Here is a 24,818-nt window from a genome sequence, read left to right as displayed (position 1 = left end):
TGTGACCTTAAGCAAGGCATACCATCTCTCTGGGCCTCAGTTTCCTTCTCAAGGGAATGGTACACTAAGGTCCTTTCCAGCTCTAAATTCTAAGAATCCTATTGATGGGGTATGGGCCTAAGCCAAGACCTTTGCCCCTTACCCCAAAAAGAATTTGGGTCCTATTTGTCTGCAGGCCCTAGGGAACCCCACCTTGGACTCTCCTTGAACTCTCCCGCTTGGTCAAGGAAGTCTCTAGTCACCTGAGGCTATAATCCTATCAACTGACCTTTCGTTATGTCTACGCCCAATCTCCCAATTCTTGGTTACCTTTAATTTAGCCCAGCCCTCTATTGTCTGTTAACCTCCAGATGGCCCCCAGCCACTTCCCACCCTTGGTCCTATCTAGACCCCAGTCTACTTCCCAGTCACTCCCATCAAGATCCTCCCTAGACCCCCTTCTCCCAGACCCCTCCTCCACTCACCCCAAACTACTTGGCCACTCCTAGATCCCTCCCACAGTCTTTCTGTATATAAGGTCCATCTTGCCTCAGTTAAGGAGTTCAGATTCTTAAAATCTAGCCAATGGCTGAGACATGCTCAAGGCTGCTTGTCATTACGAGCGTCACAAATGTTTAGATTCCTTAAGAGTCTGGCCAATGTGGCGGATCTTTAATAAACCTTGTCTTTGGATGAAAGAAGGCTTGGGTTGAATTCATTTGGGCAGGACCCGTATCTCTGACTCTTGATATTTTGGGGTCTCAGCACCCCTAAACCTCAACACCATGACCAGTATCCCTAAGCCTGCGGCTGAGGTCCTTTGGTACCTGATAATTTATTAGATGAAAACAAGACCACTTTGTTCTTTCCTCTATCAAATTAAATTGTCTTCTTTTCCTCTAGCCTTCTGCTTAAAGAAGAAAGTGTAAGGAAATCCACAGAAACTTGTAGCTACACTTACAGAAGGTTTAGGAGCAGGTGACTTGTTGCCTTCTGGAGTTTTAGTTAGCCATTCATTGATGCGACTGGAAACCCCCACTTTCAAGCCAGCAGTTTCCTGTGAAAGAGGGTTAAGCATACAGAATGTAAGATATTTAAAATGGACATAACCTTGGTTTCTGACTAAGTCTGGAGTATTTTGTGTGTAGCTGCTTAGCTGGGGGTTGGTGGGAAAGTCTTGGAGAAGAGCGACATTCTTTTTTCAGGAGTCACATGTAGTTCCAGACTCTTCAGGACTGACTCCAGAACCACTGAGGGGGGTGGGAGGAAGGGGGGTGGTGGAGAAAGAGAGAGAGAGAGAGGCAGAGAGACAGAGACAGAGAGACAGAGACAGACAGAGACACAGAGAGACAGAAACACACTGGCTGCTGCAGACATGTAGGGGAAGCTGGGCCCTTAACATATCCCTGATTTACTACTTGCTTTCCCAGAGATTTTGGGGAATTTCCTTTTTGGTGAGATCTGGGCATTTTCTCCACCTATCTGCAGTCATGACTAAGCAGCAGCATACAAGATGTTCCAGGGTTGCCTGGAAACATGCTTTATCTTCATTATAGTTGAATGAAAAATTGCCAAAATAGTATCATTTTTTAAAAGTCCCCATCTAGTATAATGGAGAGGGCATCAGCAGATCTTCAGGATAATGATAACAACAACAACAATATTTCCATGGTGCTTGAAGGTTTACAAAGTGCTTCACACATATTATTTCATTTTATCTTTACAATAACCAGAGAGGTAGGCGCTATTATTATTCTCATTTTACAGATAAGGCAACTGAGGCCCAGAGGTTCAGTAACACACCCAGGGTCACATGGCCAATAATTGTATGAGGCTACATTTGAACTAGGTGTTCTTACCTTCAGGTCCAGTGCCCTGCTCGTGGTGCACCTAACAGCTCACCAGAAGACAGGGTTCAGATCTCCTCTCTGTTACTAACTAGTGGCGATCACTGAATAGGTGGCACAGTGGATAGAGTGCCAGGCCTGGAGTCGGGAAGACTCGTCTTCCTGAGTTCAAATTTGGACTCAGACCCTTAATAGCTGTGTGACCCTGGGCAAATCACTTAACTGTGTTTGCCTCTGCTTCCTCATCTGTAAAATGAGCTGGAGAAAGAAATAGCAAGGGGCAGCTAGGTGGTACAGTGGATAGAGCACCAGTCCTAGAGTCAGGAAGACCTGAGTTCAAATCCGGCCTCAGAACACATAATACTCACTAGCCGCTTGACTCCGGGCAAGTCACTTAACCCCGATTGCCTTACATACATACATACATACATACATACATATATACATACATAATAAAAAAAAAAAAGAAAGAAATGGCAAATCACTCCAGTATCCCAAATGGAATCACGAAGAGTCAGAAATGACTGTACAGCCGCTCTTGGCTTCACTGTCTTCATCTATAAAATGTCATATAACCTCAAAGGTTTCTTTCAGCAATCTGATCCCATGATCTTTAAGACAATCACACAATGTTTACCTTTTCATACAATTATATCACATATAAGGTCTTGAATGCTACAAACTGTTCGATTGTACTTATACTATCTTGATTTTTTTTTTCCCCTGCAGAGATTGACTGCTAAACCTAGAAGTATAATTTAAAGTGTTATGGTCAAAACACATCACATAGTCTATCCTGGTAAACACATCCTTTGAGTTTGGTCATTGTGAATAAAAAGCTTTTTAAAGGAATTCATTCATGAGAATTCTCTCTTTCTCCTTCTGGTTCTATGATTAAGAGCTATGATTAATCCTGAAAAATGAAACAAGGCACACAATTGATAAAACTCACCTTATTTGGTGTGCCTGTCCCAGTGGGGGAGGCAAACACATTTCCTTTCTCCCACATGCTTTTGATGTTACGTACTCCTTCAGCAGGAACTGGTAGGTCTGAGGCTGCTGGCTTAGTTGGTTTTGAAGCCTTTGTGCCCTGATGAGGGAGAATTATTTGAGTTCAGTGTGGATAAATTAACTTCCTGAAATTTACAGCAAGGCTATCCTCTCCCCAAAAGTAATTGTTTTAAAATTCCTTCATCCTGAGAGATCATCTGATCTAGCCCATATATCACTGGGGACTCCGTTTCTTACATGGATGGCACTGGTTTAGTCTGGGCAACATATTCTCTCAGAATTCAGTTTTACCACAAAAAATGACTTCTTTCACTAGTGGTGAAAAAGTATATGAGATGAATTTTAAAATTATATTCTTGACTGTATGGAATCACATTCCTAGATTTACTCTGTCAACAGTTTCCAGCTGGCAGGAACATATTTCATGAGTAGAATTTTCCCTTTATTTTTTGCAGTAAAATGTCTACTAAAAGAAAGGAGGGAAGGAAGAATTATATAAGTAAATTCAATAATTAGGACTCCACTGCTAAGTTAGGTACTTCTTTGGTGGGACCAAACTTATGATTTCATTTCATTTCAGTGAACTTCTAGTGAAGAAATTCCTCTACTGCACATTGCAATTTATTCTCTTAAAGAGTTGCCTGGGACATGGAAAAATTAATTTACTGGATCAAGATCATGTAACCAATATATGTCAGGGATAGGACTTGAATTTAGGTCTCCCTGACTCTAAGGTCTACTGTCTTGCCATTTTAAAGTACCTTGGGGATATAAAAACCTCAGATGTGATCTTTGACCACAAGAGGCTTACAATCATAGGAATTTTGAATTTTGGGTAATTAAAATTGGTATGGACATTAGGCATAGACTACTTTGTAACACTTGAACATTTTTGTCACTAAATACATATGAACAAAGGTTTTATTAGGTAAATTAAATATGAATACAATTGTAGAGGGCTTGACTAAACTATTTAAGAAAATAACAGTATGATGTGTTCAGGAAAGAGGATTAGATTTGGAGGTCAGGAGACCTACATTAAAATTTGGCCACAGAGGAAAATGGGCCAATTAACTTTTCTATGAGCTACAGTTTCTTCATCTCTGAAACTGAGATAATTAAATTAAAATAAATAAGCTACCGCAAAGGGTTGTTGTGAAGAAAATAATTTATAACCCTAGAAATGTTATGAAATGTGAATTGTTCTTATTATTACTAGTAATATGAAGATGATGGTAATGATGGTGATGGTTTAAAGATATTAACTGAGTATATAAATTATAGGTTGATTAGAAAAGGAAGCTTAGCCATTCCTTAAAAAATAAAATGTCCAGAACAAGAGAGGTGTTAGATCCATATGAATGTATGTATTTCTGGTCAGACCACAGATGGAGTGTTATGTTCAGTTGTGGGTAACACATTTTATAAGGGAAACTGACAAGCTAGAATATGACTAGAGGAGGTTGGGATCATGATGGTGAGAGACTAGTAAGCATGGCAGAGAAGGAAGAGTTGAAGGAGCTGGGAATGTTTAGCCAGAAGATGAATGAATGTATGATTAATGTCTTCAAATGTCTGAAATGTTTTCACGTAAAAGAGAATTAAACTTTTGCTTTGCAACAGAGGGCAGAACTAGAACCAATGAATAAAAGATATGGTGGTGGATATTTATAGACAACTATAGTCACAAATAATAAAAACTTTCAAAGGGTTATCCAAAATTGGAATGGGCTTTCTCAGGGTATAGTGTGTTTCACAACACTGTAAGTGTTCAAGTAAAACCTAGAGACCACTTGTTGGGGGCGTAATAGACCGAATTAATGATTTGGGTAGAGTTTGAACTAAATGCCCTCTGGGGTCTCCTCCATATGTAAATTCACAATTACAATTTTTGGAGGAGCTAACTACTATCTAAAGTCAACTCAAATAGAAAGAAACGAAGCTATATTTACTTAAAATTGTTCTGTAGTTTATACTTTTTACCACTTCAGATGGGCTTTCTCTGCAGTAGCCCTTCTTAATGACTAAGTCATTAACTGGGTATTGGAAGTTATAAGAAGTAATAGAAGAAGTAATTACTACTCAATTTCCATGTTCTATTGAACCTCCCAGTAAGTGTTTTTCTATTTACCCCTACTTTTTTTTTTTTATCAGTCAGGTGACCACTCAATTTACTGGATGAACAAAAATAAAAATGTTAGGACAATAGTTACCTCGATTGCACTGGTATATTGCTCCAGTCTGCTGTCAATCTTGGAGACGACTGCTGTAGGGTGACTTAACTTGGCACCACTGCTTAAAAAAAAGAAGAGAAGAGACAATCTTATGGTATCCACATGCGAGTCACTGCTCTGAGATAAACGATGAAATATATACACATACGTATACCTCTTCTGGACGGATTTATTCAAAAATTCTGCCCTTTCTTCTATCTAGAAGTAGAAAAAGTAAATGCCATTAATTTTCTTCATGCTTAAAAAACATTTCTTCATTTTCTTCATGCTTAAAAAATATTTCTTGTTGCCACCACCATTCTACTCTTGATGAGAAAAAAAAATACTTAAGATTGTTGGTGAGATTTAGGACTGATACAGATTTTTTAGAGAACAATACAAAAACATACAAAACTGATTATATTCTTTGACAGTGATTAATTGTTAAAACTTCATCTGAAAGATATCATGTAAAGGAAAAAAGGACCTACCTGTACCAAATTCTTCAGAGCTGTTTTATTTTGAGTAGGAAAAAATTGGGGAAAATCTGTATGGCCAGTGATTAAAAAGTACTCAATCCAGGGGTATGCTGGACCTAATCAACAAATGCTACAAATCATGGCTTGATTTGTTGTTTTGTTGATCGTCTAGACTTAAGAAAATAATGGAGAAAATGTGAATAATGCAGATTAAATTTAAAGGCATGTTGTATATACTTCCTCCTCCCCCCGAGCTGGTTGTGACATGTACCATCACACACTGGGCTTCAACAAATTACATTACATTAATATAATGGATTTTTTTTTGGTCTACTCCTGTACAAGGAACTTTCAGGGAAGAAACTCCCTCCACCAATGCAGATAGATCACTACTCTTGCAATTAATAGTCTTGAAGAGTTGTCAAAGTTCACTGAGAGAATAAGTGAATTGCCTAGGGTCCTAGAGCCAGCGCATGTCAGAGACAGGACTTGAATCCAGGCCTTCCTGATTCCAAACCACTATACCATACTCTATATACTACCTTATATTGTTCTCTAATTGTTTTTCACAGATTCACCTTTCTTCAACTAGACCACAAGTTCCTTATAGGCAGAGGCCAGACCTTATAACTCTTTTGGGTTCCTCACAGTGCTGGGCACATGCATATTACAATCCTTGTTAATACACCACCTTATATTTATATAGCACTACAGTTTACAAAGCATATTCCTGGATTATAACACAATGGGGACACTCAGGGTAACTGGGTCTTTCATCCCTCCCTCTCTTAGGTGTTTATATTTTTATGTATACCATAGCTGTTTCTTGGATCCCCTCAGTACAGCGTCCCTTCAGAGGACTTTAGTGTACATACACACACACACACACACACACACACACACACACACACACACTCCCCTCAGTAACATGAGAGTTATCCTTAAATATCCGAAGGTCCATCACATAGAAGAGGAAATAGGTTTGTTTCACATAGCTCCAAAGGTCAAACTAGGAGTAATATGTGGAAAGTGCAAAGATGCAAATTTAGCTTGATATAATGAAAAACTTCCTAATCATTAGAGTGATGATGGAATGGAAACAAATTAAAGGTTCTAATCTCTATGGACTTATTCATCAATAAATGTTTATTGAATTAAATATTTATTTCTTCAGTGCCAACTGTGTGCAAAGTTCTGTGCTGGGTACTCAATAGATATTAATTAACAGATTTAGAACAAGCAAAGTCCTTAAAGGTCATCTGGTCCAATACTCTCATTCTACAGATGAGGTCTGGAGAAATTTCATATAGGAAGAAAACAACAGTCAGGATTTGCACTCCGGTCCGCCAATTCTGAATCCTGTTGGCCTTTGAGAATATATATATATATATAAGAATTCTTATATCAATATATAAGAATGGGTAACTGCTTACATGAGTGGAATGAATGTGGGCTTCTCTTCCCACTTTCCCAAAATTCCATCAGCTCCCAGGCACTGACCTTTCCTTCTCTCACTAAATGACACTATTCTTTCTGCCAGTGGGACTAGCAAAAATGCAGAATAGATCACCTATTTTCTTTTCCAGGTTCTCAGATTAGATGATGTTCTTTTCCCAATCCTGGTGCCTATTGTGGCTTCTAGTACTAAGGAAAAGCTCTCTCTTTGGGACTGAAAAATCAAGTGTTGTGTGGAGTGAAGGCAGTGGCAGGACTAGTTTGATCCTGGAGGAGGATGCTTTCTCCAGATGCCATTAGAACTCCCCTCCATGTCCTTTGTCTTAAAATTCGAGCTGTAGCATTTCTAGTTGCAAAGCAACCAAGAGGTAGCAAGGGTCAGAGACAAATGAATTATGTTATATATTTGTGTCTGCCTTATCCACTTTAAGTGACAATCAATTCCCAATGGTTTTATCTTGAGGGACAGGGATGATTATAGATAATCTCCAAGACTCATTTCAGCTTATACCTAAACTACATATACATAACAGAATTTAATGTCACCATTTTCTCCTGCACTGTCCTTCATTTGGTAAAGACATTTACAAACTATGAAATAGCTACAGGGTTGGTACCAAAGGGTAAGAAAAGGAGCAAAGGGCTTGGATAAACCATAGACTGAAATAAAAAAAAAAAAGATGAAATTTCTTGTAGTAGGCAAGTTCCTTGAAAAAGTTACCTTGAGAGATGAGCCTTTAGGAGTGAAACACTTAAATGGTTTCTTGTCATCTGATAGTCCATCTTCTGGTATTTTCTGGCGTTTCTCAGCAGCCTCTGCCCTTCGTCTTTCAATCTCTTCCTTCAGCCTCCTCTTTTCCTCCTAGAAAGAAGCAATGTATGATACATGTAGTAAGTTCAAGCTAAAAGGGGAAGTTGAAAACCTGGGTTCTGGTCCCAGTCTCAGCTCTGGCCTTCACTAGCTATGTGACCTGGGCCAATTCCTGTAACTGCAATTGATCCTCAGTTGTCATCTGTAAAATGGAAATAATGCTTGGCCTTGCCTACCTTACAAGGCTGCAAGGACAAAATGAGATAACGTATATAAATGTGATTTGTAAATTGCTATTCAAACGTAAGATCTTCTTATAATATTTTTCAATAGGACACACCATGGTGTGTTGGATACAGGCCTAGCTTGGGAGTCAGGAAGGCCAGGGTTCAAGTATTACTTAAGAAAAATACTTACTGTGTGTTACAGGAAAGTCACTTAACCTTTGAGTACTCTAGGCACTAAAGGCTGCAAGTTGCAGGCACTGTTTGCCACTGGTGAAAGGGGTTTCCTCACTGGAAGTCACATCAGTGAAACCATAGGTCCAGATTGCCCTCACCCCTGCTGCTTCAGAATTATAGTTTCTAAACAGTTCAAGGTTATTGATTCATCTATCCAAAGAAGATTTTTTGATTGACATAGTTATCATAAAAAATCATGTTTTATATGTAAAACCTACCATAAATTGAGAATATTAAAAATATTTAAATTCCCAACAACTACTGCCTTTCTGACTTCCTTCGTGTTCTCCATGGCCTTCCTCTCTGTCTTCCTTTGGAGGAGTTTATGAACAACCAGCCTTGAAATATGGTGCTTATAATTGGATATAATTCACCAGATGTGGTCAGGATAGCTTAAAGTACTATAGGACCACTATTCCCAAGACCTGGTCACCGTATTTCTACTAATGCCACCTAAGATGACATTAGCTTTCCTGGCACCTGCATCACATTGGCAATATTAACTCTGTTATTATTATTAGTAGTAGTTATAATAACTAGCATTTATATAGCTTTTATAGGCTTGATAAGCACTCTCTCTATATATATATCCTATGTCCTTTGATTCTCAAAATATCCCTGTGAGAGATAGATGTCATTAGGTTCTTGGTCAAATGAAACTCTCAGATCTTTTCTCTGATTCTTCTTTCCCTTTTTAAAAATGCTTTGCCCGTCTCCCAATTACTGTGTACTAACTTATCTGTGTATATGTTGTATGATCCCAGTACCATGTAAGCTCCTTGAGAGTAAAGACCACCTTGTTTTTCTCCTGTGTGTCTCCAGAGTATTAACCATAAGAGAGGCTGATGTTTGCTGAGCTGAATGAACTGTTACCAAGTCAGGTTTCCCCCACCTGATTCTCAAACAATTAATTCTTTGCTTTTATCATACCATATTAAATTTCATTGCTTTTAGCTCAGTGTCCTCTATCGCATAACTAAGCTCTGATTAGATTTGTATCATTTGCTACTGTTTCCTGCGTTAGTCTTGTTTTCTCAACATCCTTAGACTTCTTGGGCACACATACATTACTGCCTTTTTCATAGGAACCAGTATGGTACTAAAGCTCACAAAATACATATTGGTTGTTTATTGTTGGATAAACTTTCATACTGTGATTTGCTGCTTTTCCTTCCTACAGAGCTACTGTAGTCTTTATATTAACTCACTTACCTTCATTATACCTCTGTGACATAGGAAGGGGTTCATATGATTAATCTCATCTTGCACAGAGAACTGCTATAAAGACATTATATGCTTTGGCCCATGTTTTATGGTGGGTGAACAGCAAACCTGTGGCCCACAGTGACCCATTTCCTATAAGTACCCAATCTTGGTTTAGAAAAATGGAAAACAAAATCCTGTGGCTAAGAATATTGGTCTAGTGACTATTTTTTAGGATCCCACAAGATTTCAAAGCTGAATTGTTCCTCATGCCAGTTGGCTTTTGGGACAGTGTGAAATGCTTTTGGTTAGGTAATTTTAAGAGGCCTGGCAAACAGATAAATGGGAGGCACTCGTTTGGGGCCCTTCTGACCCTGGATGACTTTGCCCTTACTGTATGATTTATGCTTTCAGGTATTAGTTGAAGAGACCAGATTTACATTAGATGGGGTAGGGAACATTTTTTAGTTTTGAGACCATTGACTTGGTGGGAAAAAAAAGTCAAACATAGGATCACACAAGCTAAAAAAAAAAAAAAGAAATTTAAGGTTGGGGATATTTTTGAGCAATAGAAATATTTAAAGTTTGAATTACTTGATTTTAAAGTTAAACACAGGATAAATTTAAAGCTTTCTTTAATAAATTTAAAGCTTTCTTCAATAAACAGAACAAATGCTTTAAAATATATTTCAGTTTCAAATTATGACTAGTTGATAGCTGGAGAGAGGGAGGAGTAAAGTGGAAGCTGGAGAAGGCAGGGAGAAGGAAAAAGGAACAAAAAAGAAGGGAAGAGAAGGAAGAAGCTCCATAGCTTTTTTTTTTTTTGGAGGTGGGGAGCCTAAGTTAAGGAAAAGGGAGCTTATCATATTCTTCAATTCATTTCGACTTGGTTTTAGAGTTACCTGTTACTTGATGATTTACCTGTGATCATTGTTTTTTAGACATCAAGTAGCTGGTTGATCAATTTCCAACTGTTCAGCTGCTCTTTACCCTTGAAAATATTTAAAGTTCTTTGCAGAATGAAATAATGAGCGAGGTCTGGGCTTGTAAGGTGCCTATGATGGGGCGTGGTGTGTTTGTGTGTGTGTGTGGGGGTAGGGGGGAATGATTACTCCCTGGGCCATTGCCTGGGTGGTGGGTCAAGGTTCTTTCCACTCTGCTTTAAGCCAGCCCCTTCCTCCTACTCCACCATTACCTCCTCTCTGACTTTTCTCTCGGCCTCTTCTTGCTTCTTCCTCTGCTCCTCCTCCTCCAGAACCTTTCTGCGCTCTTCCCTCTTCTTCTTCAACTCTTCAAGCTCTAGGGCAGCCTCCTGCTGTTTTTGTTTTAGTTTCTCAAACTCTTCGCTCTCGGTTTCTCCCCTGCGGCGGCGCAGCTCCTCCAGTCTCTTGCCAGCCTCCACTTGGGATGTCGGCTCAGCCTCCTTTGTGTCCGTGCTCCCTTTCCCACCACTTCGGCTGTAGGAGAAACCAGAAGGAAATTCTTGTGTGTGATTTTCTAGGTGTGATTTGAGGGACACAGCCAAGTACCATTTATTAAAAAAAAAAATGTCGCTACCTCCTGGCTACACATTAGCTTTCCCTTCTACTTGAATTGAAATCCCCAGCACTGTCACTAAAAGGGTAAATAAGAAAGACACAGGCATGGCACTCCAGAAGGGCATCTGTTAAAAAAATATTGGTGACACTTGAGAGTAGCTAGGTAAGGCTACCCCTTTCCCATGGGCACAGTTCAAGATATTCCAAATAAATGAAATGAAACTACATGGGAAAGGCCTAAGGTGAAGGGAGCCATTAGGTATGTGTGCAAGGTAGGTTGGAACATGAGAATAAATTCACCTGCTTTAGAACTGGGCTCCTGGCTTGTGTAGAATGTAGTGCAGCCTATTTCCTCGATCATTTATCTACTGCTCATTAGTAACAGATCTAGGCTCCCAGTTCTCTAATGAGCTCCAGACTTGGAATCAGGAACATCTGGGTTTAAATCCTACCTCCGACACTTACTAACTTTGTGACTCTGGGCAATTCCCTTAATCTTTCTGATCCTCCATTTTAACTATCTGTAAAATGGAGATTATAGTATTCCATCACAGGATCAAATGAGATAATATTTGTAAAGCACTTAACAAAGTGCCTGGTATAGAGTAGGCACCTAATAAATGCTTATTTTCTTCCTTTGCAAAACTTAAAGAGCTATGTAAATATGAGATATTATTATCATCCTTATTGATATTGAAATTCTGTCAGCATGTGGGCTCCATTTCACAGAATTTTAGAGACTTCCCCTCATTTTTCCAAGGAGCAGTATCCACGTCTTTCCCGCCGTTCCTTCATCCTTCTCCATTAGTGGTCAACACTATCACAAGCATTAAACTGCCCTGGTCATAAAATCATAGCCTGTTAGAATGGGAAGTAACTTTCTTCCTGATATGGAGTTTCAAATGATGATCCTGTTTGTTCTGAAGCACACTGCCCTTAGTCAAAGGCGAGTTATTAGGACATAAGAATATAATTAAAAGAAACAAGGAAGAGGGAATGGACATCCAACCTTGCTTGCTGTGAGTCTTACTGAGAGTACTAACCCCCAAGAAAAGAATCTCTGAGAAAGGAGGTCTAAATTTGAAGGGTTTAGTCCTGCCACACTACCTGAGAGAAAGGTGTCTATCTGGTAAAGTAAGGATTGCCATATAAGTCTATATGGAGAACATGGGTCTGTCCCTACTGGGCAGAACAGATCTTAAGAACTGATAAAGGCCTTAATGACATTGCTGTACTATAGTGAACTATAAAAAGATGATGGTTTAGGATATTCTGCAAGGGGTCTCCCACATTTATAATCTGGTTACATGAGAATTATTTGGAAGGTTTTACACGTTCTCCTAAAAAGCAGCGGAGGCAGCATGGTGTGGCCAATGGAGACCTAGTCTTGGGTTTGTGAAGACCTAGATTCAGATCCTGGCTCTGGACATAATTTGACCTTTCTGAGCCTCAGGCAACTTACTCCCTAATTAAAAGTCCCTGCTTCTCCACTGAGACTGGCTGCAATGAAGAGAGTTCCTGCACTGGGAGACCCCCATCCTGAAGAAACCAGAATCCTGTCTGGAGAACTGGAGGGCACTCTGAAGGTCTATTCCAATGGCCTCATTCTGTAAAAGGAGAAAACTGAGGCTCAGAAAAAGCCAAGAACCTTGGCCAAAGTCACCCGGGGAAGTGGCAGACCTGGGATTCCAATGTGTATCCTGTCACTTTAGGGCTAACACTCTTTCTGTCATACCACATGTCATCTGAATAATAAATAGAAAAACAGAAAGACATACTATGAAATGACTTACATAAAACTGTTCTAATAACGTTATTATTAAAGCACTATCAATTAACCTGAATAGTTGTATAATAATAGCTCACATTGGGCAGCTGTATGGTGCATTGGATAGAGTACTAGGCCTGGAGTCAGGAAGATTCATCTTCCTGAGTTCAAATCTGGCCTCAGACACTTACTAGCTGTGTGATCCTGGGTAAATCACTTAACCCTCTTTGCCTCAGTTTCCTCATTTGTAAAATGAGCTGGAGAAGAAAATGGCAAACCACTTCAGTATCTTTCCCAAGAAAACCCCAAATGGGGTCAAGAAGAGCTGGATATGACTCAACAACAATATATGTATATGGGGCTTATGCCACAATACTTCTCATACATATGAGGTATATACATACAAACACATGCACATATACTTACACATAAATATATATATATGGCAACAGTATAGAACTCTTAGAAAGATAAAATAATATTTGAAAGTAATCTATGTTGCAGTATATATACACATATATACATATGTGTGTGTGTACACATACATATAGATGTGTACTAGAAGCCTCAGGGAATAGTGATTAGAGAACTAGCCTTGGAATCAGGAAGTCCTGGGTTTAAGTCCCACTACTGACATATACATGCTGAGTGACCCTGAGCAAGGCACTTTATCTTCAATGTCCCAGGCAACTCTCTCTAAGACAGTAAGTTGAAGAATAGATGTAGTTTACATTGTTAGAGGGAATCTCTTTGTATCAGTCAAATGACAGGTGCGATGTCCCCCCCTCCACCATTCCTACGTAATGAAGTAGTTTTGAACATTTGGAATTCCCCAGGGGACCTGATATCTTACAGATACATTTTTCCATTCCTACCCCTTTTTGCTTTTTTCTACCATTTTGAATTCAAGCCAACTTCCTAGTTAGAACCTGACTATTTTAGGTTTTAGTCAGTTTGCAAAGGCTTCTGTGACCATACCAAGGAAGATTAATCTCTCACTTGAAGATTTCTGTCACTATTTCTAGGACCTTGGTAGCTTGACCACTCTGTAGGGGTTGTATCATCAAGGAATGTCCCTTTCCTGGCTAAAGGGATCGTGTGTTACCACTAGATGGTGCTCAGCCTTCTTTCCAGAAGTTAAATCTTTCCAGCCACAACAGAAAACCGAGAAGGTGGGTGCCTCTCTCTTCCTTCTCCTGTCCCTGCTCCCAGATAGAGTGGATGATAGTTATCATGGATCTGGAGATGGAAAGGGACCTCAGGAGCAGGAGTCCAACCCCCTCATCTTACAGATGGCGAAACGGAGACTCAGAAAGATTTGAACTCAAGTCTTCTAGCTCTAAAACCAGTGCTCTGTTTTCTGTAACAAGCTCTCCTTTCCCTTTCTGGGAAGCCCTTCCTCCTTTCTGGCCAGAATCTTATTCTAACTCACAAATAAGATAATAGGGGTTTTCTTTTCTTCTGGTTTCTGTAACTTTTCTTGTCTATGGAAGACAAGGAGCCAGAAATATGAATTCCCCTTGTTCAGCCACTGACATCCTGTTGCCTCCTTTCTTAGGATGTGGGCTGTTTAATGATTTCCTGTTTCTCCAGAAGGGGCAATCTTACCTCATTCTTCCTCTGAAGCCATTGGTCAGTTGGCTGATTATTGGCTAAATTAGCTTCCTACCAACAGAAACTTTTTCACCCGTTTCTCATAAACAAACTGTTCATGCACGCAGAAATCTTTTGGACAATTAAGCAATATAATTTTCTTGCCTTCCAACAGGTCACATCTTGGTTTCTGGTATCCAATCTGCTTCCAAGCCCACCATCCACTGTCCACTATCCACTTTTACCTTTTTGGTCAGAGCATGATCACTAACAATGCATTCTTTCTGCCTCTTCCCTATTTCCAAGAAACAACCACCCCTGAATATACTTAGTCCTCGTGGTCTGTAGTGCCTCCTTTACATGGACCAGATTCCTGTTTAAATCTTCCCACAAAAGTGGCATTTTAGGGAGACTGGATTCGTCTGCATCTCAGACTCAGGGAGAAGAGTTTAAGGACTCCCTTTTGTTACATCTCCATCGCCTCCATAGCATCAAAGGGCAATGGAATGAGAAACAAAGAATAACTGAGATAGTATCTGGTCAGTGACTCTTCCACTTGACAATGTCTTGAGTTCAGAAGTCCATGTAGGGAGACGCATCGGGCAATGGAATGACTACAGAATTTGGAGTCCAAATCCTGTCTCTCCCACTTAGTACCTGTGTGACTATGGGCAAGTCATTTCATTTCTGAGCCTCAGTTTTTTCACCTGTAAAATAAGGGAGTTGACCTAAATGGCTTCTAAGGTCTCCATATCAATGATACTATGTTCTTAATATGAAAACTGTATTGTCCTTTATAAGTACATATTTATGTACACATATACACATATATCCATATCTATATATTTTTTCCATCTATCTATCAGTCATCCCTAGGACATGACCTTGGACATGACAATGTGAGTTATCTGCCTAAGAGTGAGAAACTGAACTGGTCACTGACATTCTTCTGTCTTGGTACTTCATATTACATATTTGCAAAGTGGCTAGAGGTGCAAGTGTTCTGCATAAGGACTGAACTCATAGCCATGGCTTTATTAATACTATATTCTAATCAGCTAACCTAAGCAATTAATGAACAAGCATGTATTAAGCACTTATTATGTGCCAGGCACTGTGCTAAGCACTGGGAATACAAAACCAAAAATGAAACAGTCTCTGCTCTCAAAGACCTTGCATCCTAATGGGGGAAATGAAATGATCACATTTACATACATACACACATATATACAGAATATATATATATATATACATATATATATACACATAATAAAAGGTCATTTGGATATATATAGGTAGGGCTATATACATAGCTCTGGGAATCACTGGCATAGAGATGATAATTGAACCCATGGGAACTGACAAGGTCATCCAGAGAGAGAATACAGAGAAAATAGAGAAGTGGTCCCAGGACAGAGTCATGCGGAGACATCCAAAGTGAGTGAGTGTGACATAATCAATAAATAAAGGAGACTGAGAAGGAATAGGCAGGGGGTTCTCCCAAGGAGAACTGGGAGAAAACAGCATCATAAAACCTAGAGAAGAAAGAGTATGTGGGAGGAAAGGGTGACAAATAGGGTTAAGCGCTTCAGAGAAATCAAGAAAGATGAAGATTGAGAAGAGGTTTATAAGGTTCACCAATTAAGAGATCGTTGCTAAGTTTGGAGAGAGCAGTTTCAGCTGAGTAATGAGGTCAAAAGCTAGATTGCCTGCAATCTAGTTAAGAGTTAAGAGAGTAAAAGGAAAAGTGAAGAAATTGAATATAGATGGCTTTTTCCCAAGAAGTTTGACTAAAAGACAGAGCAGAAAAGTAGGATGATAGCAAAGACATTGGGATCTAGTGAGGGCTGGGCTTGTTTGTTTTATAGGATGGGGGAGACGGGCATATTTATAGGCAGCAGAAAAGGAACTAACAGAGGAGAAGGGATTGAAGATGAGAGAGGAAGGATAATAGTGGAGACGATCTGCGGGAGAAGACGGGAGAGGAGGGAATCGAGGGCATAATTAGGAGGGTTGACCTTGGTAAGAAGGGCCATCTTCAAATCAAACGTGATATGATTTGTAAAGTGCTTGGTACAGTGCTCGGCACATAGTAGGCACTCTATAGGTACTTATTCCTTTCCCCTTATTCCCTTTCTTTCCCCTTTTCTTTAGAGAGTGGATAAAGAATAGAGAGTTGGGGATGATGTCAAGGGGTTGTGAGATGAATTGTTAGAGGAGAGGAGAAGAGGGAAGAGTTGGACAACGGTGGTGAAGTAAGTATGGGACGAGGACCTCTGTTAATGAAGTGGGGGGTGGGGAGGAGATGCTGTGGGAGACTTGAGGGGAGAAGAGAAGGTTTGGACAGACATAATGGAGAGTGGGATAGAGAATCCATTAGGGAGAGGTTTAAAAAAATGGCTTTGCCACAGTGAGGTCCCAGCTGAAATTATACAACATGAATTTGTAGTGGACCCAGTCAGTACAGTCATGTGACCTCCTCCAGCACCATTCAACAGAACATGAGTAGAAGCAGATGAGGTAGATGGAATACTAAGAATGGATTTACCAAGATAAATACGAAGACTTCCTTTTGAGATGTGTCTGCCTTAGCGGAGGTTAATAATGTGGTATTTTCCTTAAGCATTGATCTGACCTTGGCACTCCCTACTCAATAAAATGCAATGGTTCCCTATTGCCTGTGGGATAAATATTGACTCCTCTGTCTTTAAATCCATTCACAACCTGGCCTCAACTTACCTTCCTAGTCTCATTATATAGTACTTCTTTTCTTGCCTTCTGCGGTCCAGACGAATCGGTCTCCTTGCTGTCCTTCATATTTCATACTCCATTTCCTGTCCCTGTGACTTTGCACCAGCTATCCCCTAAGCCTGGGGGATACTTGCTTCTCACTTCTTCCTCACAGAATCCCTTACCTCCTTGCAGCTCCTTCTACATGAAGCCTTTCCTAATCCTTTCAGCTACAAGTGCTCACCCACCCAAAACTATGTTGTATTAATGTTGTATTTATTGTGCATATATTTATATATGAATGTGTTGTCTTCTTCAACAAAACGTAATGATGTTCATTGAGAGCAAAAACGATTTCATTTTTGTGTACCTGGCACAAAAAAAGTTAAGAACTTCTGCTATAAATTAGTGAGACTAGTTTCTACTTATCACAAAAGAGATTAATATTATGACTTGTAGAGTTATAGTTGGTGGGTACCAGTAAATGACCTCTGTCTCTTACCTGAAAGTATGCTCTGTGTGTTTAAGTTTGTGAGTTGTAAGTTCTCCATTCTGAGATTTGACTTCTGGAAACCCTTTCTTGCGATCCCAAACGCTCTTAATTTCCTCTTTGGGCCCCTTGTCCTTATTGATCTTTTCTCCTTTGATCTATAAAACAGTACATTGTTAAGAAGATATAATAGTAAAAATCTGATTAAGTTTTGGTCAGGATGACTAAACAAGATCCTGTCACTTCAGGCAGACAGAAAACAAGGAGCAGAAATAAAACAAGTGAGGAGTCTATTGGCTGGGTTGGCCAACTCCAGAGAGGTAACTGGAGGGTGGGTTTAAGACAGAGATGGAGAAGTGAGCACTGAAGGAAAGATATTGCTTTTACTATTTTATGTGATTTTATCTACCTCACAATGAAGCGATATCTCTAGCAGATTTGATGAAAGTGTAAAATTTGGAATTAAATGTGCCGCATAAATTCAACACAACAGTAACAATAATATTGCCTTGTGTGTAAATGTCATCTTTTGGTGAAGAGTTCAATATATTTCCCTTGTATTAGTTCACCCATCCTCATAAACTCCATGCTAGACAGACGATTGTTATATATTATTTCCACTGTGAAAACTGACATATATGGCATCTGGTCTTCTAAATACTATACAACTCTCAAGTGGCATAGTGGGGGCTTAGAACCTAAGTCTTCAGACTCATTTTTCCATATAGCTAACTATACCACCTCTTTTCAACTATTGTTTTTGACAAAATATTCTTTAAGCTTACATCTCTCATATGTCTACCTGCTCTTAGTGGGCACACTCTTAAAGGAAGAGAACAGTTTTCTCTTTTCTAATAATTCTCTACCCTTCCTTTGATTGTCTCTGTTTCTACTGGGTTCCATCTCACAGTCATGTTGCTCCTTTTTCAATCTAAGGTCAAAATCTAGGCTTCTGTCTATTTATACCCCCTGAGGGTAAGGATATCCTGGAATCTACTAGCAGCTATATCATTAACTAGCCAAATTACCAATGACTGTGGGTAAAAGTCACTTGATTTCTTGGACCTTATTTTCTCATTTGTAAAATGAGAAAATGAGATTAGATTAGTTCTAAGGTCCTCTCTAGTTTGAATATTCTCTCATTCTATGAATTGCCATTTGCTTCTGAACTATTTTCTGTAGGGAAAAATCTATAGAAAAAAACCAAGTATGTCACAGACTACCCTGCTCAATCTGATCTGCCTGAACAAGGGCATTCATCTGGTGGTGACCATTGCATTCCTTAATTTATTTCTCTGCTGTTTCTGTTCTTGAGGAATGAGGTGAGGGAGGACATGAACACGGAGGCTGTTCCCATCCACATATGAGTTGTAGATTTTTTTGGTGATGGATTTTATTTTTCATATTTTATTTTTTCTTGGTGGCTATCCTAATCTGGCAAAGAAACCACATGGCCCTTGAAGAGGCAGATGCTGTTCTGTGCAGGGAAAAGGAGATAAGGTTCTAGTTCCCCATTCTGTCTAGTTGACTGCAGAAACAGTAGACTGAACTTTGAACTAACTTGATCCCTATTCAGAAAAGTCTGAGAATGAAAACTCAGGGGTCCCATTTTCAGTGGTACCCATGAACCAAGTGCTGAGTCATCTCCATAGGTCAAAAGGAGCAAGGAACAGAGAAATATTCTTTAACTTAATTGTCCTGTTTTGTGGTCAGAGACATTCCCTCAAAATGCATTATCTAGTTTACGTGCCAAAATCAAGTTTAAAATAGCTCTTGAAAAATAACAAATGCTTAACAGAAGAAGTTTTTTCTCAAGTTTGGCCTTTGTTGGCATAGGGCCTGGTGAATGGGATGCTTGTGCTGTCTATGGAAAATTGTACTTTTTTATAAACATGTCAACAAAAACTGGCTAGTTTAGTTTTATATGAAAATCATTCTTTAAAAATAAATAAATACAAGACCATACCATAGATTTTTTGAATTCTATTTTAATCAGATTAATGAGCAAGATTCTATGGGAGAATAAGCTCAAGCCCAAGTGCTTCTGAGGTCCTTTGGGAGAAGTGATAATTCTTTTAGGCTATTTTGATATGGTGAAGAAAATTATTGCTCTTTTACAAGAAATGGTACCCAAATGGAGGTAGAGTTACCATTGTTTACTGAGTAAAAGGCAGCTTACTCAGTGGGCAAGACTTGGCCTCATATAATTTGGGTAAAAATCCAAGTAGGTTTCAAATACTCCCCTTCCTGTAGCTGTGGGCTGACCCATGGGTGTGGTGGGTTAATAGTTCAAATGATGCATTCCTGTACCAGCATACTTAATTTTTAAAAAAAAAATTTAATGTCTACTAAGCAAATGGGAAAGGGCTGAAGTTTCAATGACTTCAGCAAATCTGTTCTTATGCTTCGATACCAGAATGGGGTCAAGCTGATTATGGATCATGACATTTCCAAAGTGATTTTAATGATCATTTGTTAACTACAAAAAACCTGAACTACCTTTCTGAGTCCAATTTCTAACTTTTAGGCATTGGAGAAAACTTAAATTAGGACTTCAAACTTAGTTAAAGAGAAGTAGCTCATAAAAACCAGTATAGTCCTAATCCAGGGAGTTACACTGGAAAATTTGATGTGTACTTAGAAACTAGAAATAGAGGACACAGGGTGGGGAGAGGGAATTACTGAAAACAATAACAAAACAAAGATATAGGAAAATTGAGCTATAGAGTCTCAGAGTTGGAAGGGACTCTAGAAGCTGTTCAGGCCATTCCACAGTGGACCAAGAAACTTTGCCAGAGAATATTCTCAGTGTAGTCTGTCATCTAGCCTTTGCTTGAAGACCTTCAGTGAAGGGAAACCTGTTAGTCCCTCAGGCAGCCCCTTTCACTTTCTAATAGTTCTAATTACCAGGAATTCCTCCCAAAATTGAGCCTAAATTTAACCCTTTACAACTTTCACTAATTTTTCCTAGTTTGAAAGCCTGAGTCCAAGAGGGGTCTAATCCCTTTTCAACACTGGAAGATAGCTAACCTAAGGTTGACCCTCAGTCTTCTATTCTCTGGTTAAACATCTCCAAATGACTACAACGAATGTTGATACTATTTCATGATTTTGAAGTTCTTTACCAATCTGCTTGCCCTCCTTTGTATCTTTTCCAGTTTACCAATGTCTTTTCTAAAATGTGGCATCTGGAATTGAACCTCAGTGGTCTGACCAGGGCAGAGTACAATGGAACTCTCACATACTCTGATCAGTGTCTGCTTCTTAGTGCAGGGATCTGTTCTAGACTCTTTTCTCTTCTTTCTCAGAAATTGAATCAGCTCCCATAGGTTGTTACCATCTCTATGCAGGTGGTACCACCTACACAGATGATTACCAAATCTACATATATAACCCTAAACTCTCTCTTAAATTCCAGAAGAGCTCTCATTAACTACTAGCTACATAGCTTCTCTTGGATGTTTTATGAGCATCTCACACTCCACATTCCCAAATATGTATACTTTCCCTAAACCTTCATCCCCTTAGTTACCCAGGTTTGTAACCTCAGAATTACCCTTGACCCTTTGCTCTTATATCCAATCAATCATCCAGTCTTGCTGATTCTACAACAGTAATGTCTCTTTATCTCTCCTGCAGCTACCACTTTAGCTCAGGTCTTGGTCACTTCCTTTCTGGACTACTGTAACAGCTTCCTAATTGCCCTCCTTGCTTCCATTCTCTCTGTTTTTCAATCTCACTGCTGTACAATGGACAATATAACCTTCCTCCTACCCAGGTCTGATTTCTGCTCCATTCAAAAGCTTTCAGGGGCTGTCCAAGGCCAAAGAATGAAATAGGAAATCCTTAGCCTGGCATTTAAGGCCCTCTAAAGTCCATTCCCCTCCTACCTTTCCATTCTTATTTCTTACCACTTCATTTCACGAACTCTGCATTGTAGTTGAACTGGGCTATGAGCCATACTCTGGACTTGATCTTCTATCTCCCATTTCCATGCATTTGTACAAGTCATTCCCCACCCCTGGAATGCACTCCCTCTTCATATACACATCTGAGAAACTGTCTTTTTTCAAGGTTCTTATACATGAGAATTGTTCTGAATAATCACTAAATTCCTTATTTTCATGCATGTGATCTTATTTTTTACTTTTAGCTACCTAACATCTCTTGTGGGTAGGCATGGAATGAAAAAGAAATAAAACTTTAAATGAAGGAGGGTAACTTACTACTTAAAGGAACTCTATTATGATTACACAGTGAATAAACAATTTTTCTGTTTGTTGCATTTGGATTTTCATATTTGACTTGAATGATATCCTGGTTTTTCTTAATTTGAGTTACATCTGTATGTCAATCCTGTTTTGGAGGGGCTACTATGTTGCAGAAACAGTAATACAGAAGACATTACCAATTTGATTTGCTTCCACTTGGCTACAACTCACCTTACCAGCCCCGAGAGCTACATGACTCAATTTTTCTTACTTCTGATATCCCTGATTTAACCTTTTTCATATACTTCAGCAGTCTCCAACGTGTATAAGTTTTAACTTTAGCTAATAATGACACTGAGCCAGGCTTTCTAATTTAATGTTTGTGATTATTTGAAGCTCAAGAGCACAATATTCATAGAAGTAAGATCATTGGCAACTTCATTTACTTACCATACAGTAAAACACCCTGCCACCAGCTGCTGTGTGTACCATGGAAATGCAATGCAGGACATTTTGCCAAACTTTTCATTTGGAAGTCCCAAATCATTATCTTCAACTCACCAAGTTTTCTACTGCGGAGCATGGGGAACCAGTTTTCTCTTAGAAACTGAACCATTGGTCAGTCAGCTAAATTGGTTAAGGTGACTGGAAATATTTTCATGATTGAAAGGAAAGCAGGATAGCTCGAAGAGAAAGGGAGCGTAGTACAGTGGAGGAAGGATGGGGAGGCAAATAGAGAAAAGAGAAACTAAATGTCTTAGGACTTCTGTGTCTTGAATGAAACAGACATGTCTTTAGCATTGTGACCTGGTTATTTCTCAAGTATATTTACCTCCTCTCTTTTGAAGGTAGGTTTGTCTTCTTGGGATTTTTCTTTTTTAACTTCCACTTTGACCCCTTTTTCTTCTCCCTTTTTTATTTTTTAAGGATGTCAGGGTCATTCATTTTACAATAAACCCTGCCCCCTGAAATGGTGTTCAGGCTCTGTGGCACGTGCCCGAGCAATTTTTTTTAGCTGCCTCAGTGATCACACTCTGCTTTGGTGACAACAACCATGACAAGACCCATTCTAGTGTGATATAGCAAGACACGTGTTTATCTCTTCCCACCCCAAATCTCTCATGTGCCAGTGTTCTCATGGAGGACTAGCATGACATGATGCTCCCTGTGGGTGTTGGTCAACCTTGTGTAGCTTAGTGAGTTTTTCTCCCACAAATCCCTTGGCTAGCACCATGCTCACATAGTCTGTGCGAAGGTCTAGGCACGAATAACCTCAGTGGTGAAGCAGTGACAGAAAATTCTCTATGGGGAAGTGAACACATCTGGTATAATCTCATGCTTAGGCAGAGATGATTTTAAGGCAGCCTTGTAGATTAACCCTAAGAACTTTAATAGCCCACTGACAGTTTTCACCAACCCTCCTTTCCCTTATCATAGACAATTTGTATCTAGAGCCATTAATTAGGCAAGACTGGTCCTGGGGCAAACTCACTGGGGTGGGTAGGGGACACAGAAGCCCAGAATCACCACCTAAGATGTCATGCCAGGAGGGGGAACCCTGTCCCCAAAAGACCCTGGATGGCAAACCCCAGGTGAAGAGCACCACAGTGATGGGACATGGGGATTAGTGGCCAGGAACAGTTGTACTCCAGGATCAGGAGGTGAGGCGTGGACAATGTAGTCATTTCCAAGAGGAAATGTATACTTTCTATCCACTCTCACCAGATATGAGCAAATGTAGTCCACCCCAAGCTAGTTACAGCTTTGCCTGCCATGGCATAGAAGAATAAAATCCACATATATTTATATGCATGCATACACATATATAGATATTTAACTTACTACACAGTTATAAGTTATTATAGGCTTTCTGCAAGGCTACTTTAAATCTTTGAATATGGGTCTACATGACATTAAATAAATGCTTTGGCATTCATTTAAGGTAGGTGCTTACAGAAATGCCCCAATATCAAAATTTATGTCATCTTATTAATTAATTAATTGATCTATTTGTTGCCTTTACTACTGGTTGCTTTTGCTGTGGGAATTTTTTTTTTATTATTGCAAATTATGGTGTTTGTGGGGTTCCTGTCCCATAGTTTTTTCAGAATTTTCTCAAGCACCAAGTACACAGGAGTGTAAATGTTTGAGACCCAATATTTAGGAACCCTTTACTCATGTAGACCCATTATGTGTTACAGAACTTGATAATTAGAGCTAATCAGTGAGAACTGAAGAAAGTTAATTTTACAAAGAATTAGTAAAGAAGCAGAAACAGACAAGTGAGTCTACAACACAGTGCCACCAAAATGACCTTTTTTTTAAAGCTTATTCATTTTTCTTCGGCAGTCATAATGGTTGATTTCGAAGCAATTAATCTGTCTATAGATGTTCCAGTTGTTTGGATTATCAACAAGTCTAAATCAGATCAACCATTCAGTGATTAATTGATTTGGTGGCTATCTATTACAATGACTGGAAAAAAAATGAATAGATTTCCCAAACGCTCACATTGGTGGTACTATATGGAGATGGCCCAGTCCTAGATTTGATGTGCATTACATTTCTCACATTTCACAGGCAATACACACATGGTGCAAAATGTTTACTGTACCTGAGTTTTTAGGACAGCTGGCTGACGTTTGTTATCTTGTACTTTCTTTTCATTTACCCATTTTTCTTGTATTTTCTCTTCTCCCTTTCCCCCCTTTATCTGTTTTTCTGTTGCTTTGTCTCTTTTTTCTTCTAACTGCTTTTTATTCATTTGCTCTTTTAGCTTAGCTTTTTCTTCAGCCGCACGTTTCTCCTCTGCTTTTGCCCGTTCCCTTTCCTCTGCTGCTTGTCTCTCTTTCTCCTTAATCCTTTCCCTTTCCTCTGCCTCCTTCCTTTCCTTTTCTTGGGCAGCCAATCTTTTCTCTGCCTCAATTCTCATTCTTTCTTCTTCAGCTCTCCGTTCTTGTTCAGCCTTAATCCTTTCCCTTTCCTCAGCCTCCAACCTTAGCTTCTCTGCCTCAGCCTCCAACCTTAGC

General features: G+C 39.4%; 1 protein-coding gene across 1 annotated transcript in view; it reads right to left on the bottom strand.

The window, feature by feature from the left end:
• Positions 1–24,818, bottom strand: part of CALD1 (caldesmon 1) — a 256,204-nt gene that overhangs the window by 8,776 nt on the left and 222,610 nt on the right. Inside the window, 9 exon segments of the mRNA XM_027842286.1 lie at positions 941–1,036; positions 2,779–2,916; positions 5,051–5,129; positions 5,226–5,269; positions 7,706–7,846; positions 10,655–10,916; positions 17,591–17,736; positions 22,622–22,699; positions 24,404–24,818. The exon segment at positions 24,404–24,818 is cut by the window's right edge and continues 10 nt beyond it. Of these exon segments, the coding sequence (XP_027698087.1) occupies positions 941–1,036; positions 2,779–2,916; positions 5,051–5,129; positions 5,226–5,269; positions 7,706–7,846; positions 10,655–10,916; positions 17,591–17,736; positions 22,622–22,699; positions 24,404–24,818 (1,399 nt within the window).

Source organism: Vombatus ursinus, unplaced genomic scaffold (assembly GCF_900497805.2).
Source record: "Vombatus ursinus unplaced genomic scaffold, bare-nosed wombat genome assembly UNPS02014870.1, whole genome shotgun sequence".
Lineage (NCBI taxonomy): Eukaryota > Metazoa > Chordata > Mammalia > Diprotodontia > Vombatidae > Vombatus > Vombatus ursinus.
This window is presented reverse-complemented; position numbering and strand designations above follow the sequence as displayed.